This window comes from Zonotrichia albicollis, chromosome 8 (assembly GCF_047830755.1).
Source record: "Zonotrichia albicollis isolate bZonAlb1 chromosome 8, bZonAlb1.hap1, whole genome shotgun sequence".
NCBI classification, from domain to species: Eukaryota; Metazoa; Chordata; class Aves; order Passeriformes; family Passerellidae; genus Zonotrichia; species Zonotrichia albicollis.
This window is the reverse complement of record NC_133826.1, coordinates 37,359,563-37,377,764: the sequence shown is the minus strand read 5'-3', so window position 1 is coordinate 37,377,764 and position 18,202 is coordinate 37,359,563. Positions and strand designations below refer to the sequence as shown.

At 53.0% G+C, this 18,202-nt stretch overlaps 1 protein-coding gene across 1 annotated transcript; it reads left to right on the top strand.

Annotated features, from left to right (window-relative positions):
* The first annotated feature begins 3,451 nt into the window (after positions 1-3,451).
* LOC141729940 (olfactory receptor 14A16-like) lies at positions 3,452-4,039 on the top strand. Its single transcript, XM_074546599.1, has one exon. The coding sequence runs from the start codon at positions 3,452-3,454 to the stop codon at positions 4,037-4,039; it is 588 nt and encodes a 195-aa protein (XP_074402700.1).
* Positions 4,040-18,202: the final 14,163 nt, after the last annotated feature.

The window sequence follows — 18,202 nt, the reverse complement described above, 5'->3', positions numbered from 1 at the left end:
GGCCCAGACTGGACAAAAAAGGAATTTCCTTTCCAGGGCAGGGCTGTGGTGCAACATGTAACCCAGAAGGAGCCTGGAGCAACCCAAGGCTCTGTGTGGGCAGGCAGAGGCAGGCAGGAGGCAGAGCTGTCAGCAAAGGAAGGGCCCAGGCAGGTGGGGCAGCCGGGGGATGTCGACAGCCTGCAGGGACAGGGGCGCTGGGCAGGGACACCGTGGGACAGCCTGGGCTGCACAGGGCACAGGGATGGGCAGCAGCTGCAAGACAGCCCTGCCAGAGCCACCTTGGGCAGCACTTTGGCCATGACTGCTGGGCCTGGGCCTGAGGCAGGAGCAGGAGACAAGTGACCCTTGCAGGCCTGGGGCCTCCTTGCCTCCTTGTCCCTGCTCAGCAGCCTGGCAGGGGCCGCCCCATGCTCCTGCCCTTGGCATTGCACAACCCCACATGCCAGTGCCCATCCCGGGAAGAGCCCTGAGCAAGGAGGGAGGGACAGGATCTGCCTGGCCAGGGGATGGGGCTCAGGCCTTGGCCCTTTGCATTCCTGAAACACATCCAGGTTTTTGCTCAGCACCAGAGATGCCTTTGCCTTGCGTGTCCCCACCTGTCATCCCTGCCTCCAGTGTTCTGCTCTACCTGGAGAAAACTTTCTCAGTTGTGTCCCTCAGTGGGACCCATTAAAACTTCAAGAAAATTTGGCATTTAAATTTAACGTAGTGTTCTTGAGAAGTTTTTTGAATGCTCTCTGGGACTGAATCTGATGTAAACAGCACCAAAGCCCCAGAGGTTCATTAAAGTCCTTGTGCTGTGTCTGTGCTCCTGTGTTGGGCTGGGCTCCTGGCACAGAAGGAGCCCTTGGAAACCAAGAACTCAAAAAGACATTTCTCCTGATGAGCAGCACTTCTCCCAGCCCAGCAGGGCTGAGGGCACTGCCTGCAGATGTCTGAGAGCAGTGAAGCAGAAGGAAGCTCAATGCAGCTACAAGGACAATTCTGCACTCATTCATGGAGAAATCTTCACAGCTTTTGACACAGTCAATCTCTGGATGCAGGGATCTCCTAAAGCTGGAGATGGCAGGACTGGCATGACTGTAAGGATGGCTCTGCTGCTGTTTCTGCTTTGGGGGAGGATGTGCTGCAGAGCAGGGCTGCCCTGGGCACCATCAGAGGGACAGGGCAGGACGGCTCCTGCTGCCAGGGACGGCTGCAGGGGGTGAAGCTGGGGCTGCAGCCAGGGCTGCCCAGGGCTGTCCTGCAGAGCAGCTCCTGCAGCCCTCAGGGCTCTTGGCCAGCCCAGGGCATGTGCCACCTGCCAGGGGCAGCTCTCAGCCTGCCTGGCAGCTCCCCATGGATGCTGCAGGGGAGCAGTGGGTGCAAGAAGTGACTCCTGCAAGGGCAGCTCCTGCTGCTTTGGAGAGGGTGCTGTGCGGGCCAGGGCTGCTCAGAGCTCCAGCTTATGCCCAGCTCATTTCTGAGGGGACTTTTCATGAGCTCATTCAGGGCTCAGGTTTCCTGCTTGTGTCTCTGCTTTCCTGAATCTGTGCTCCCACTTTTCCCCGCCTCAGCTTGGTGGCAATGGAAACTGAGCTGTGCAGGGCAGAGCAGGGGCTGAGGCTCTTAAAACATCACACTGAGTTTTCCTGTGAACCTCAGGAAGTGCCTGCACCTGCCCAGCCTCCAGACCCATCCAGCATCACCTTTCCATGGTGCCCAGGCTGGGGGAGCTGTTCTTTATTCCCTGCAGGGCCGAGCAGCTGCAGGGCAGGGCTGGCCCAGGGGCTGGGCTGGGCTCTGGGAGCTCTGGCAGGGAAGGAGCCCTGGGCCACAGGAGCAGCTGGGGCTGGGACAGCTCCAGCAGCAGAGCTGTGAGCAGGCAGGGAGGGAGGCAGTGCTGAGGGAAGCCCTGCTGATGGGCAGATGTGGCACCTGCCGGGCCTGTCCTGCAGGGCACACACTGTCGTGAGCAGCACAGCTCTTGTGTCCCCTCGCAGCCAGCACAGCCCTCAGCCCAGGGGCTCGGGGCCCTCAGTCCCTCCTGGGCTGGCAGAGCAGTCCCAGAGATGAAGGGCATCTCTGCGGCCATGTGCCCATTCCCTGCTGATGAGGGCCTGAGGGCCACTGTCCTGCCCTGCTGCTGCCTGGCAGGGGCTGGGCAGGGCTGGCCAGGGAAAGGCTTTTCCTCAGGCCCAGCTCTCTCTCTCTCCTTGCCTTGTCCAGGTGCTGCTGGCATTGCTGAGGGGCTCTGTGCAGTGGCAGTTCCGGCTGCAGGGCCAGGCCTAGCCCTTGGGCTCCTCCTGTGCAGGCTGAGCACAGCAATGGGGTATCCCAGCTCCCTGTGCCCGGGCAGCTCTGGGCAGGGTAGCCTGGGAGACTGGCAATGAGCCCACTCTCCTCAAGCAGTGCCATGAACAGGACCCTTGGTGTGTCCTGGGGATGCCACCCAAGCTGTCAGCTGCCTCCAGGGGACACTGGGGCACAGGAGTGTCCTTGGCTAGAGGGGGCTGAGACTGAGACAGGCTGAGCCAGTTTGCTCTGCTGTGGGTCCCACTGCTCTCAGCTGTGTCAGGCTGATTTCTAGGGGAACACAGAGACTGCCCTGGATCGCAGAAAAGGCAGCTGGGAAAAGATGGATTGAGAGAGCAGCTCCCCTCACCCTTCACTGTGTTACAGCCACTGTTCTTGCATTGCACAGTTCTCTCTAATCTCCCTGGGCACAGCAGGAAACCCTCCCAAACTGCCTTTGGCTGTCACCATTCCTTAGCCCTGGGAGAGGAGATGCTGCCAAGCTCCTCTGCCTCAGGAGCAGTTTGGGCTGATGAAATCCAAGCCAAGGACTGGCCCCTGTCCCCGTTCCCATGACCTCACTGCTGAAGAGCAGAGCTGATCCCTTGGTGTCCCCAGGCACAGCCCCTGCTCGTCACAGCAAGGGGGCCAGATCCCAGCAGAGCTCCAGGCACGGGGATGAAGGAAGGACTCTAATGAAAGGAAAATTGGGTGATACAGAGCAGGAGGGGCAGAAATGGGAGAGAGGGCTTGGACATTGCTCAGCAAAGTCTGCTCTGACTTGTCATTGTCCTCTGCTTGACTAGGACTACATGGGCAGAGTGAAAAAATGTCCAACAGCAGCTCCATCAAGCACTTCCTCCTGCTGGCATTGGCAGACACGCGGCAGCTGCAGCTCCTGCACTTCTGCCTCTTGCTGGGCATCTCCCTGGCTGCCCTCCTGGGCAACGGCCTCATCATCAGCGCCGTAGCCTGCGACCACCACCTGCACACGCCCATGTTCTTCTTCCTGCTCAACCTGGCCCTCACTGACCTGGGCTCCATCTGCACCACAGTCCCCAAAGCCATGCACAATTCCCTCTGGGACACCAGGGACATCACCTACTCAGGATGTGCTGCACAGCTCTTTTTCTTTCTGTTCTTCATCTCAGCAGAGTTTTGCCTCCTGACCATCATGTGCTATGACCGCTACGTGTCCATCTGCAAACCCCTGCACTACGGGACCCTCCTGGGCAGCAGAGCCTGTGCCCACATGGCAGCAGCTGCCTGGACCAGTGGCTTTCTCTATTCACTGCTGCACACAGCCAATACATTTTCCCTGCCCCTGTGCCATGGCAATTCCCTGGGCCAGTTCTTCTGTGAAATCCCCTTAATCCTCAAGCTCTCCTGCTCAAATTCCTACCTCAGGGAACTTTGTCTGCTCATGGGTAGTGCTGTTCTGTTTTTTGGTTGTTTTGTGTTCATTGTTTTCTCCTATGTGCAGATCTTCAGGGCTGTGCTGAGGATCCCCTCTGAGCAGGGAAAGCACAAAGCTTTTTCCACCTGCCTCCCTCACCTGGCTGTGGTCTCCCTGTTCCTCAGCACTGGCACATTTGCTTACCTGAAGCCCCCCTCCATGTCCTCCCCATCCCTGGATATAACAGTGTCAGTTCTGTATTCAGTGATGCCTCCAGCCCTGAACCCCCTCATCTACAGCCTGAGGAACAAGGAGCTCAAGGCTGCAGTGGGGAGACTGATGACAGGATGGTTTCGGAAACATTAAACTGCTGGCCAATTTCTGCAAATCACTTGTAATAAAATTCATCTTTGATGCATCTTGTTGGTTTGGTTGTGGTGGTATTTTTTCCTTTGTTTTAGATATTCATATTGTCCACAAATAAATGGCATTGTTTGTGCCATTTCTCATTTTGTTTCTCTCTACCTTCCCTGTGGCCACAGACTGTGTCAATGAGGGGCTGCGCTCTTAGTGGCTTTAGAGTAACTGAAGGATCTTCCAGCAAAGTTTTCTGCAGAGATGCTCTTTTGTTGCCTTCTCTGGAGCTGCAGCAGTAATGTCTGTGTGCAGAGCTGGGAGCAGATCAGTGCTGGCCCAGCAGCTGTACCCAGCAGCAGCAGCAATTGGTGTTGCCAGTGCTGCTGCCATGGCCCTACCCTGCTGCCCTAGTGGCCCTGGTATTGCTGTAGGGCCTGAGTGGTCTCGGGGCCGGGCACAGCCCTGGGGGTGGCAGTGCCGGGGCTGCAGCAGGGACAGGCCATGGGCACTGCTGGGGCAGCGCTGACGCCTCAGCCCAGGGCCTGGGGGCTCCAGGCTCCTTGCCCAGGCTCTCTCAAGAACACGCCCAGGCCAATGCACAGCACAGAAAATCCCGGTGAGCAGCCCCAGGCTGGCCGTGGGCAGGCTGGGGGCAAACTGCATGGCTGGGGCTCTGCAAGGGCCATGGGGGAGATGGGAAGGAGCAGCAGAGCAGGGGCTGATCCATCCCCAGTGCACTGGACAGCCCAGGGCAGCATCCCAGAGCGTCCTCATGGAGCTGCCAACAACATCCCCCCTCTGCAGCCCTGGCCTCTCCCCCAGCTCACACAGGTGCCCCATCCTTGCAGGCACAGACACGGCAGCACTGGCTCAGCAGCCCCTGTTTGCATTGCACACAGCAGGGGGGGCACCCCCATGCTGTTGGTGTGGGGACATGAACCTGAGGGAGCACAAATGCCATCAGCCCCTGGGGCCAGCAAGGGCTGGGGGACACCAGGGAAACCACTCAGCTTTGTCCTGGCCTCTGCAGTCAGCCAGAAAGTTTGTTCCCATCAGCTGGGAGTTTCCTGTCCCACTGCAGACGCTGTTGCTCAGAGCCAGGGCTGTGTGGCAGCCACCCCCAAACTGCCCTGAGCATTTCCTCTGCTTCATCTTTGCTTTCTTTATTCTTCCTTTGTAAAAATTTCTTCCTATTGCCCACCCCTGTTCTCTCCCCTGCAAACAGCCCATCCCTGTTTGCTCTTTCCTCTCTGGCCCCACTCCCCATTGCAGTTCCTGACTTGGCCCCATGGGAACGTCCCTTGGGCAGCAGGATCATCCTACAAGTGCTGCAGGAATTGTATGCAGGCTCCTGCAGTGCCTGGTGCTGCTCCCTTGCCAGAGGCACCCCAGGCCAGGGGGGCACATCTGGGCTGCTGTGTCTGCCTCTGGGGCTCCCTGTTCTGGGCAGTGAGGAGGAGCTGCAGAGGCTCAGCAGGACTGACAGGATGGGCTTTGGGGCTGGCAGGAGAAGCTGAGGGACCTGGGCTGCTGGAGCTGCTGAAGAGGAGGCCCAGGGCACATCCTGTGACTGCTTCAAGGGTGGTTTCAGAGAATCACAGAATCAGCAAGGTTGGAGAAGACCTTAGAGATCATCAAGTCCAGCCTGTGCCCTGACACTGCCTTTTCTCCCCAGAGCCTCCTCTTCTCCAGGATAATCAGCCTCAGCTTCCTCAGCCACTCCTCACAGCACTTGTGCTCCAGACCCATCCCCAGCCTTGTTGCCCTTCTCTGGACACGCTCCAGCCCCTCCACATCCTGCCTAAATTGCGGGGCCCAGAACTGGACACAGCACTTGAGGTGCTGCCCAAGCAGTGCCGAGCACAGGGGAAGAAGCAGTGCCCTGTTCCTGCTGGCCACACCATTCCTGATCCAGTCCAGGAGCCTTTGGCCCTCTTGGCCACCTGGGCACGCTGCTGGCTCATGTCCAGCCTTCTGTCCATCAGTCCCTGCAGGTCCCTTTCTGCCTGGCTGCTGTCCAGCCACTCTGTTCCCAGCCTGTAGAGCTGCAGGGGGGTTGTTGTGACCAAAGTGCAGGACCCGGCACTTGGACTTGTTAAACCTCAGCTTGCTGGATTTGGGCCCTGGATCCAGCCTGTCCAGGGCCCTCTGCAGAGCCCTCCTACCCTCCTGCACATCCACACTCACACCCAGCTTGGTGTCATCTGCAAATTTGTTGATGCTGGACTCAATCCCCTCTTGCAGATCATCAGTGCAAACATTGAAATCCATGCTGGCTGGCTCTGATCCCTCGGCCATCCTGTGGGTGCCCTGTGGTTGCACTCAAAGTGATCTGTTCCATAACCTTGCTGGGCACCCAGGTCAGGCTGACAGGCCTGGAGTTGCCCAGCTCCTCCTTCCAGCCCTTCTTGGGGATGGGCTCACATTGGCACCTCCAGTGCTCTGGGACCTCCCTGCTGAGCCAGGACTGATGGTAAATGATGGAGAGCAGCTTGGGGAGCTCATCCACAGCTCCCTCATTCCCCTAGCATGGATCCCATCTAATCCCACACACCTGTGAGCATCTGAGTGGCTCAGCAAGTCACCAAGCGCTTCCTCCTGGATTACAGTGGGCTGTTCTGATCCTTGTCCCCATTTATCAGCTCAGGTGGGCACTTGTCCTGAGGACAAACTGTCTTCTTTTTGAAAATTGAGACAAACAAGGTGTAAATTAGCTTAGTTTTTTCCTTCTCTGTAGTTACTTTAGTTCTCTGTGTAGGAGCTGAGCTTGTGACCCCTTTAGTTAAATTCTCCACTGCATCCAATAAAGAATAGAGATTCTCCTTTTCCCTGTTTTTGCTTTAAATTTTTTTATAAAAACACTTTTTGTCTTTTACAGAAGCAGCCAGTTAAGTTCTAATAAAGCTTTCACCTCTCTAATTTTCTTTCTGCATAGCCTAACAATATCCTTAAACACTTCCTGTGTTGCCAGTCCTTTATTCTTCTAGTTCCCACAAAAGCTGCATGAGCAGCCAGGACATTTTCCTCATTAGCTCGTGTTTTGGCATGCTGGGACTGGCTGCTCCTTCCCCGTTAAGATTACTTTCTGGAAATGTGTTTGTCCTTCCTAGACTACTTCCTTTTTAAGGGGTCCCTTAAAAAAATCAGTACCTGATTTGGTACTCCCCAAATCAGCATCCTAAATAGGCCAAAGTCTGCCCTTCCTAATTCCAGTGCAGAATTTTTGTTGCTGCCCCTCCTTCTTTCACAGAACATTGAAAACTTGATTATTTCATCGTCACTGTGCCCCAGGCAGCCTCCAAACCCCACATCTGCCACCAGCCCTTCTCTGTGTGTGAACAGCAGGAGACAGAGCTTTCCTTGGCAGTGGGAGTGTTACCAAAAATTCAGTAAAACAGAAAACTCCTTAACTCCACTGTAGCATTAAGAAGCAGCATTCTTTATTCAGCTGGATGCACAGGGGATAGCTCCTCCCAAAGCCATGCATGCTGAGTACAGGAGAGTTTCTGTTTATATTCTCTATTTTGCACACATATTCATTGATTGTCCTGGAATAAACACACATATGATAATCATTTCCCCAAAATCACTAACACATGTCCTTTCCCCATTTGCATGCGTTCTTCTGTCCTGGGGGTCTCTCTGATGCTCCCTGGTGCTCATGGACTCCAATGTTCCCATGGGACTGGCTGAGCTGGCAGGACACTGAGGCTGCTGAACTTCCAGTTCCCTTCTCACACAATGGGCACTATGTGGTTTCCACAGGCCTGGGGTTGAGAACAACAAGCTCCAGGTGTCAGCTCAGCTGGTGGAGACAATTTATCATCTGGTAACAAGAAGTCACAGAGTGGGTTATGACATCACAGAGTGCCAGAGTGAGGTCATTGAGTGCCACAGAGTGCATTATGTGAGGTCATTGAGCAGCTATGACACATGAACAGCCTCTGTGACATCACAAAGCCAGCTATGACATCACAGGGCAGCAGTCTGATATCACAGAGAAGATTATGAAATCACAGAGCAGACTATGACATCACAGAGTGGGTTGTGTGAGGTCGTCAAGCAGCTATGGCATAATAGACTGCCTCTGTGACATCACAGAGCCAGCTGTGACATCACAGTTCCAAGTCTGACATCATAGAGCATACTGTGATGTCACAGAGCTGGCAGTGACATAAGAGACCATCTGTGTGACATTGGAGAATATGCTATGACCTCACAGAGCAGACTGTGACATCACAGGACAGGCCTCCGACATCAAAGATCAGACTACGACATCACAGATTTTCCCGTGACATCGCAGATTTTGCTGTGACATTACAGGATGGCAATGTGACATCACAGAGGGGATTGTGGCATCAGAGAGCAGATCTGTGACATTAGGGAATGGGCTGTGACATCAGAGAGCAGGCTGTGACATCACAGAGTTGGCTGTAACCAGCTGTGACCAACCAGCAGAGACCAGCTGTGTGACATTAGAGATTGGGCTGTGACCTCACAGAGCAGGCTGTGACATCCCAGAGGGGCTGTGTGACATCCCAGAGGGGCTGTCTCAGGTCACTGGGTTGGTCACTCTGCCCCAGCTCCCCCTCACAGTTTCTCCTAACAAGTCCAATGCTGTTCATGCCCAGCAGGGTCCCTGTCCCCAGGGATCCCCCCAGACCACCTGGAGCCACAGCCTCCACCAAAGGATGTTCCACAGGATCCACCCCAGAGCCTGACAGGGGACAAGGGGCCAGGGCTGTGTGACCAGGACATCAAGGACGGGGATTATCCAGGTCACTGTGGCCTGGGTTGAGTTGCCCAGGGCAGGAAAGATGTCTGGCAGCTGGAGCAGGCTCTGGGAAGGGCCTCCAAGGTGGGGCTGGAGCCCTTGGGCTGTGGGCAGAGGCTGAGGGAGCTGGGCTGGTCCAGCCTGGAGCAGGGAAGGCTGAGGGGCTCCTCATGCCAGCCTGGCAGTGCCAGCCAGGAGGGGATGGAGAACACAGAGCCAGGCTCTTCACCAGGGGGATGGTGGGAGACAAAAGCCAATGAGAAGATGGGGAAAGAGGGGAGATCAGCCAGGACAGGAGGAGTTGAAATGAGTCAGGCTGCCTTCAGCATTTCTTCAGCACCAAAAGAACCTGACCGCCCTTTTCCACCCACCACTGACAGCTTTGCAAATCAGGAACTGTTGGAGCTCTTTTGCCCCTACTTCAGGACGAGCATCCTGATACAAGAACTTAATTGTGTTTATATCTATCACATAAGCACATTTGTCTGACATTAATTTTAGTATGGAAATCACCTGTGGATGGTGCCCTCACCAGATACTTCTGGGATGTTGCACATAGCTCAGGGAACAGCGTGATTGTTATTAAATTGTGTCCTTTTCAACCATGGTCTGTTGGCCATGAAGAGAAACTTTCTGTGCCTCTGAGTCTCATCTCACCAGTTCCTGACCCCCAAAGGACACAAACCTGATGAGTTGTGGTTCCCACTCCAGTGGTGGCACCTGCACCTCCCTCTATTTCCAGAGCAGAGCTCCCTTGTCCCAGAAAGTCTCTGACAATGCAGAGATGAAGGAAACAGGACCGGCCTTTTGGATCAGGGGCAGAGCACAGCCAGGGATTTGGGGTGGTTGTGAGCCCAGGGCAGGACCCTGCCCTTGGCCTTGGTGAACCTCATCCCATTGTCCTGGGCCCATGGATGGCTCCAGCCTGTCCAGATCCCTCTGCAGAGCTTCCTGCCCCCCCAGCACAGCCACACTCTCACCCAGCTTGGGCTCACCTGGGAACTGACTGAGGGTGCCCTCGATGGCCTCATCCAGATCAGCAATAAAGAGATTTCACTGCCCTGTCCAAAATCCTGAGCCCTGGGGACACCCCTGGATGTGACTCCATTCCTCAGAGGCTCTGAGTGCCAGGGATCGAATGAGGGAAATGGTGGTGTGATAAATGAATATGATTTATGCTAACAACTGTAACTATATCGATATTTTAGAAAAAAGTAATAGAGGAAAAGAATATGTAATTAGTGTCACAAAACAGATGTTTTCAGATGTTCATGAGATTATAGGATCCAGGATGTAGATTGTGATAAGTAACATCCCAAAACAGAGTAGGCCTTGGGATAATTAGAGAATCAACCTTGAAATAAACAGAATTGAAATGATTTCAGGTGCCTGTGAAATAAAAAGGCTTTCTTTTGGAATATAATGCCGGCTTCTATAACACACGACTTGGGGCACATGTGCAACATGTGGGGTTGTTCAAAGAATAGTGACGATGAGGAGGAGCCTCCATTGGATTGACCATCAAAGAGCCAAAAGACCCCTTAGCAACAGTGGGAGTATGAACTGTGCAGTACAGTGACATAGATTTCAAGAATCAAAAACAGGAAGAGATTTATGGGAAAATATTGATGAATCTGTATTAGCATACAGTATATAAATATGTGTTTGGATTCCTGTGCTTTTTGTACAGGAGGGTGAGAGAAACCCTCTCCATATCCTGATTGATCAGTTTTGCTTATGCTTTATCAGAACCACTGAGAAATTTTTTTGTATCTGTTTGACTTTATTTGATTGTAGTATTTTACAAAAAATTGCTGCTCAATTAAAATTGCTACTAAATTCAACATGGTTGTTTATTGAATTAGAATGTAGAAATTCTTTCGTAACAGTGGGAAAGAGGAAGGGACAAAGTGTTATTGATAGCAATAAAAGGCGTGTATTTTCATATCTATTCTGACAGCATTAGAAGGTGCTTGGGGTCAGTATAAACTGGACATTGCTGATACCAGTCTATAAAGAGGAAAAGAGAACTTAACAAGATAAAACGATTCTCTCCTAATTGTTTTCACTACAGTATATTCACTTTGCATACACTTCAGAAATCTGTCTAATTAAGCACAAAAGAATTTAGAACTTAAATTATTCTCAGGGGCTTTTCTTGTTTGGGCATTTTGAACAAATGTTTATGAGCCTTTCTCATTGTGAATTCCTGAACTGAAGAGCTCCAGAAAGAAGAGGCCTCTGGAGTAATAAAATTCATCAGCAACGTCCAAGTGGCTGAGGATCCATCCCCATCAGAGCAGCAATGAACAGAAATGGGCACAGCTTGGTGCCTGCCCCAGCTTTGGCATGGGCCCTGGGCGTGGAGCAGGAGCAGCTCTTGAGGGCCCCAAGACCGGGGCTCTTGTGCTACCCTGGGCAGATGGGATGGCAGCAGGGGCTGCAGAGCTCTCAGCACCTCAGCCTGACAGGGAGCAGGGCAGCCAGGGGGCCTCCTTTGGCCTTGGCCAAGCACCTTCCCCCATGGCTGGGGCTGAGTCCTGTGGCAGCTGCAGCTGCTGCTGTGCCCTTGCCAGGGGCTAAGGCCGTGGAGCAGGGCCCAGAGCAGCCTGGCCTGAGCAGAGCTGTGGGGCCAGAGCTGGCTGGGCTGGGCTGGGCTGGGGAGAGGCCCTTGGTGCTGCCCAGAGCTCAGGGCAGCTGTCAGAGCTTGCAGGGAGCTGGGCTGGGCTCCGAGAGCCTGGCCCAGAAACCATCAGTGTCCATCTCAGCCTGGCTGAGTGTGCAGGGGCAGGACTCAGGCCAGGCCTTGTGGGGCAGGGCCAGCGTCTGTGCAAGGCAATGCAAACAGGCAAGTGGCCCAGAGAGGAGGCTGCTCTGTGCCCTTGGTGGCATGAACAGAGCAGGAAGGGGGCCCAGGACATTTGTCAGTGCCAGCCTCTGTGCCCAGCCCTTGGCAGTCCTGGCTGCTGAGCCCAGCTTTGGCCTGGGCTGAGTTTGGCTGTGGCCCAGCTCCATCCTCCTGCAGGGCTCAGGGCCTGTTCCCGGCCATGGCCAGCCCTGGCTGCCTCTCTGCTGGCCCAGAGGCCGGCAGAGCCCGGGGCAGGGCTGTCTGTGCAGCCCCACAGGTGCCACGGGCTCTGCAGGAGCTGGCAGAGGCTGCCCAGCAGGGAGGCCATGGGGCACAGAACCCCAAGGCTGCTGTGGGCACCACGGCACAGGGGCCGTTCCCAGCCGCAATGCTCCTGGCCTGGGCTGGGCCTGCACAGGGGCTGGGCCACCATGGCTCGGCCAGCACAGGGCCACAAAGGGGCCACGCAGCCGCTGCCAGGGCTGACAGCAAGGCCAGGCACACACAAGCAATTGCTGAGCATGGCCTGCACTGGCCAGGCCTGACTGTGCCAAAGGCAGAGCTCAGCTGCCCTTGGGGGCTGCAGCAACAGTCCAGAGCCCAAAGAGCCTCCATGGCTGTGCTGGAGACCAAGACTGCAGGAGGGAAATGCAGGGCTGCTGTGGAATGGAGAGGGCATTGAATTCCAGCACACACCTCAGCTCTCTGATGATCCCAGCACCACGCTGGGCCCTGTTTCAGACTGGAGCAGAGCAGATGTTGATGGGATAGGAGCCCTGCGGGGCTGTCAGGGACCTGCAGCTCTAAAGGTGCTCTGCTCTCCCTCAGGTGCTCTCAAAGAGATCCAACCCCAGCTGGGCACCTCAGGGCACAACTGGCACAACTTGTTCACGGGCACACAACTGATGTCTGCTTGGAAAGTGGCACAGGTGGTAATACCTGTTAGTTTCACAGAATCACAGAATCACAGAATTTCTAGGCTGGAAGAGACCTTTAAGATCATCGAGTCCAACCCATGTTCTAACACCTCAACTAGATCATGGCACCAAGTGCCACATCCAGTCTTCCCTTAAACACATCGAGGGATCATGACTCCATCACCTCCCTGAGTAGATGATTCCAGTATTTGACCACTCTTTCTGTGAAAAGCTTCCTCCCTAATTCTAGCCTATATCTCCCTTGGCGCAGCTTGAGACTGTGTCCTCTTGTTCTGTCTGTTGTTGCCTAGAGAAAGAGACCAACCCCCAGCTCACCACAGCCATCCTTCAGGAAGTTGAAGAGGGTGATAAGGTCACCTCTGAATCTCCTTTTCTCCAGGCTGAACAACCTCAGCTCCCTCAGTCGTTCTTCATACAGCTTGTGCTCCAAGCCCCTCACCAGCCCCGTTGCTCTCCTTTGGACACGCTCAAGCATCTCAACGTCCCTCACCAGCCTCATTGCTCTCCTTTGGACACGCTCAAGCATCTCAACGTCCCTCCTAAACTGAGGGGCCCAGAACTGGACGCAATACTCAAGGTGTGGCCTCACCAGTGCCATGTACAGGGGAAGAATGACCTCCCTGCTCCTGCTGGCCACACTATTCCTGATGCTGGCCAGGATGCCTTTGGCCTTCCTGGCCACCTGGGCACAGTGCTGGCTCATGTTCAGCCGACAGTCAACCAGCAACCCCAGGTCCCTTCCCACCTGAGCACTGTCCAGCCACACCGTCCCCAGCCCATAATGTTACAGGGCATTATTGTGGCCAAAGTGCAGTTGGACTTATTGAACCTCATCCCATTAGATTCTGCCCATCCATCCAAACATTCCAAGTCCCTCTGCAAAGCCCTCCGTCCCTCTAACAGATCGACATATGCTCACAGCTTAGTATCATCTGCAAATTTGCTAATGAAAGACTCTAATTTCATGACATACAAACAAATCTTTATTATCTGAGTCATTTGAGTACTTTTAAGAATTGGTAGAGTTTTCCCACCAGGAACAGGAATTTCCTCGAGGTGTACTGATGGCAGGAGGAAAAATACTGATCTTCCCTTCTCCGGGTGTCACCAATATTCTGTTTATTACTTCGTCTCCCTTTTCCTTCAGGTGTTTTCAGCTCTTCTGTTGAAATGGCCATGTCTAAGGAGATCTCTTCTTTTACAGCAGGTGGATCTATGTACTTCTACTGCTCTCTGATTTCATCCTCTAGATGCTCTCTGGTCAGTCAAGTGTCTCTCAACAGACTGGCTTCATGCTTTGAGCTGGAAGAAATTGCCCAATATTTCTGAAGTTCAAATAAATATTTAATAAATATCATCTCAATTGTGTTTTTATCTATCACAGAATTACCTTATGCCTTGTTTAAAACTGTTGCTGTACAGAAATCCCTTGGGGATGGGGGACATGTCAGAGGCTGCAGGGACATCACAGAGAGCTGTGATGGTTATTTAACTGTTCAAATGTCCAACTTGTGTTTGTTGGCAAGAAACCTTTCTGAGCCCCTGAGTGTCACCAGGCCCTGAGCCCAAAGGACACAAACCTGATGAGTTGTGGTTCCCACTGCAGGGGCTGCACTTGGACCTTGGCTCTGCACAGGAGAGCTCTTCATCCCCTTTCTCTCTTTTCCTCCCACTGGCCATGGAGGGAGCTCCTGACTTCAGCCTGTGACTCGTGTGTGCAAAGAGCAAATCTGGGCAGAATTGGGGCAGGGAGGGTTTGGGGGGAACTTGGGATCTGTGCTGGGCTCAGAAGGTGTTTTCCATTGCTCTGAGACTGTCTGCTGTGGAAAGTGGATTTAATATCCAGCAGAGGAGTGACTTTTGCCTTTGATGGTGCTGAGCCTTCCCTTGGCTTTGTTGGCTGACAAGAAATGAACATCCCTCTGTGTCTCAGGCAGCTCCTTCCCCAAGGAAAGCAGGTGGGACTTGGAGCCAAGGAGCTGAAAGCTGCAGGTGCAGCCTGGGCTGGAGGGAGCTCAGATTTGCACAAGGCTGCTCTGAGTGCCAGGGCTTGGGTGGGGGAAATGGTGGGGTGGGGGTAGGGACAGAGTCTGATTGATTGTCAGACATGAAGGCTCTTGATTTTCATATCTACTCAAACTGCATGAGGAGGTTCTTGGATTAAGTGTCAATTGGAGACTGCACATATCAATAAATTAACAGGAAACTAAACTAAATTTGACCTAAAAAAAAATATTTTCTGGCTGTCTTTTCAAATATCATGTATTCACTTTGAATACACTACTTAACTACAAAATATTTTGTAACTTTAATTAAAATATTCCCAGTGGCTTGGCTTGTTAAGGTGTTCTCAATGTTAATGAGCCCTGGGACACTGAATTCCTGCACTGAAGAGCTGAAGGCTGAACAAGCCTCTGGAGCAGGAAAATTCAGCAGCAGCCTCCAAGGTGCTGAGGATGTCAGCAGCCCCCACTGAGGCCATCCCTGTCCAGAGACCGTGGGGGAATGGGCAGACAAGGAGAGCGTCCCTGGTGCTGGGGCAGCACAGCTCAGAGGCACCAGCGGCTCCAGCTGGGCAATGGAGTGTGGAATGGGGCTGGGAAAGCCCTGTCTGGGCTGGACCAAGCAGGACGGACAAGCCCTTCTCCCATCCACTAAAAAACAACTCTCTCAATGAGATGTTTAAAAGAAATTACAATTGTTTGTGTACTCTGAGATGGACTCTCTAAGGAACCAACAAGAGATTCTCAGGAGCTCAAAACAACAAATCAGCCTTTACTGGCAACTTTAGAAAATCAGACAAGCTTTGCCAAAAGATTTATTATGACACTGTAGTGGTTTTTGATTTGTTAATTTAGGATTTTTCTAATCTTGAGATTTCTTAATTAATGTATTGATGAGCGTGGTGGGTTTTAGTTTCAGTTAATTATTTATGGATCTACTTTTATTACTTTTTAAAACTCTTCTATGTCAAAATATGGCAGATATTTGATCAACAAAAAACACTTCTCAAAACCATTGACTTGGCCCATTCAACTTCACACTCTAAGCCTGGTTAACTTAATGTTAATCAAAATTTGCAGGAGCACAGAAACAGAAGAAGAAGACATAGAAAGACCAAAAAGATACAGAGAAGCACACAGACAGCTACCACCTCCTGGATTCCAGCAGTGTTCAGATGGAAATTCCAGGAGGATTCAGGGTCCAGATGTGTGCTTGCCTTGTGATCAGCCTTCAATACCCCTTGGTCTTGCTGGGCCCTTCCCCCAGGTGGGCCTTGGGTTCATTTGGTCCCTCAGGAGCTGGGCTGGGGCTGCAGAGGTGGCTGTGGAGCATTGCCTGTGCTGTGCCGGGGACTGGCAGACACTGCTGGGCTTGGATGGAGGCTCTGGGGGGATTGGGGTTCCAGGGCAGGGCAGTGCTGGGGTTCCAGGGCAGGGGAAGGCTGCACCTGCCCCTTCCTCCTCTACACACTAAAAGTTTCAAGCCAAAAATCTCCCCCAGTCTGCCACAGTAAGACAATGTTGGACGTGAAATCCTAAATCTGGCCATGGGCACCTGGCCGAGAAGACAGCTCTTTTCCATAGGAAGGAAAGCACAGAATCTTGCCAAGTGTTTTGGGAACAGATGAGAGGTGACCCTCATGAAACCACTGCCAGCCATTTTCTGGCAATATTCCTATGGGAACAATCCCTGGATATAAGGAAATTTGGGGGTGAAACTCCAATTCTGGCCATACGTGCCTGGAGCAGAATGTCAGATCTTTTCCATAGGAAGGAAAGCACAGAGGACCATTGTTTGAATAGTGGATGAGACCCTCAACATGCCAAGGTCAGCCTGACCTCTTGGGAGGTCAAACCAGCTAGACCTGTACTGTATTCCTTTGCTTTTATGGGGCCCTGAGGTGTCACAATGGTGCCTTGGTTCTGTGGGGCTCCACACTGCCACAATGGCTCCTTGATTACAAGAAGACCTGAAATGTCACAATGGACCCCTTGTTCGATGGCATCCCACAGTGTCACAGTGGCTCCCAGGTTTCACAATGGTCCCACTGATTCCATGAGGCCTTGCAATGTCACAATGGTCTCCACGGTTCCCCAGGCCCCACAATGTCACAGGACTCCTCTGTTCTATGAGCCCTGCAATGTCACAATGGACGTTTAGACCCTGGAGGTTTGCAGTGTCACAATGGTCTCATTTCGGCTCCACAGTCTCACAATGGTCCATTGATGACAGGAGGCCCTGCAATGTCACAATGGACCTTTGGCTCCATGCAGTTGTGCAGTGTCACAAAGGCCTCTTGTTTTCACCAGGCCCCATAGTATCAAAATAGTCCTCTTGGTTCTGTGGTGACCCCCACATTCACAATGGTCTCACTGGTTCCATGAGGCCTCACAGTTGTCACAATGCTTTCCTTATTCCATGGATCCTCATAGTGTAACAATGATGTCCATGATTCCATGAGTCCCCTCAGTGTAACAATGAGCTTCTTGGCTCCATGGTGCCCCACAGTGTCACAATGGCCCCTTGGTTCCATGAGGCTGTGAAGTGTGACAATGGCCTCTCCATGATTACATAAGGACTTGCAATGTCACAATGGAACTTTGGCTCCATGGGGTCTTGCTGTATCACAATGATCCCTACATTCCATGGAGCCACAGTATCAGCACGATCCCCTTGGTTCCATGAGGCCCAGCAATGTCACAGTGCTCTCCATGATTCCATGAGGCTCCATAGTATCACAATGGTCCCTTGGTCTCACAGAGCTCCACAGTGTGACAATGGTCCCTGGGTTCCATGGCCCTGTGCTGCTGCATTTCCCCCTCTCCACTTCTAAGCCCACCCTGCCAGCTGAGAAATGCTCCTTGGGCCTCAGCCTTGGCCAACAGCCCCTGGGCTCAGCTCCTCTGCAGCTCATCACAAACAGTGTCTGCTCCAGGCTCTGCTGCTGCTCAACCAGTTCCTAGTTCCTGGAGGAGCAGCCCTGGGAACTGTTTTTGTTCCCTCAGTGGCACAACATCCCTGTTCTCACACTGCCAAAGAAAGCTGTTGGTGCCAAGTGCGGCCAGGATGAGCCATTGCTGGGACTGAAGCCCCTCTCTTGGGGCCCTGCAAACAGCGCTCCAAAAGGAGCCCTTGGAGCTCTCCTGGGCCAGCGACTCCCTCTGAGTGGGGCCTCTCCCAGCAGGGAACTCTCCCATTTGCTGCACTCGGGGATCCCCAACAACGATGGAGCCTGGGCTGATCCTCCTGCTCCTCCAGGCTCAGCCCTTCACCTGCTGGGGAGATGCCAAAGCATCCACAGGGAGCATTGCCTGCCCTCAGGGGAATTGCTCACAGGTGCCTTGCACTGACTCTTTGTGTCTGTGTTTGCACACAGGAGTGCCTGTGCTGGGGAAATGTGGCAGAAATGCTGCTCTCTGAGGGGTTTGAGTGCCTGGGATAGCTGAGTCAGTCAGGCCTGTAAGTAAGGTTACATCGTGATAAATAAGTTAAGTTAAATGGTATTAAGAGGGTTTTTTTTTGCAAAGTTTACTGTTATAAGCTAAGTTGAATATTGTTTAATGTTATTCCACTATTAAATCCTTAAGTCATTGGTTGTAAGTGAGGTT

Excerpts from the sequence above, each read along its gene's own strand:
- LOC141729940 (XM_074546599.1), top strand. The coding sequence starts at position 3,452 with ATGTGCTATGACCGCTACGTGTCCATCTGCAAACCCCTGCACTACGGG.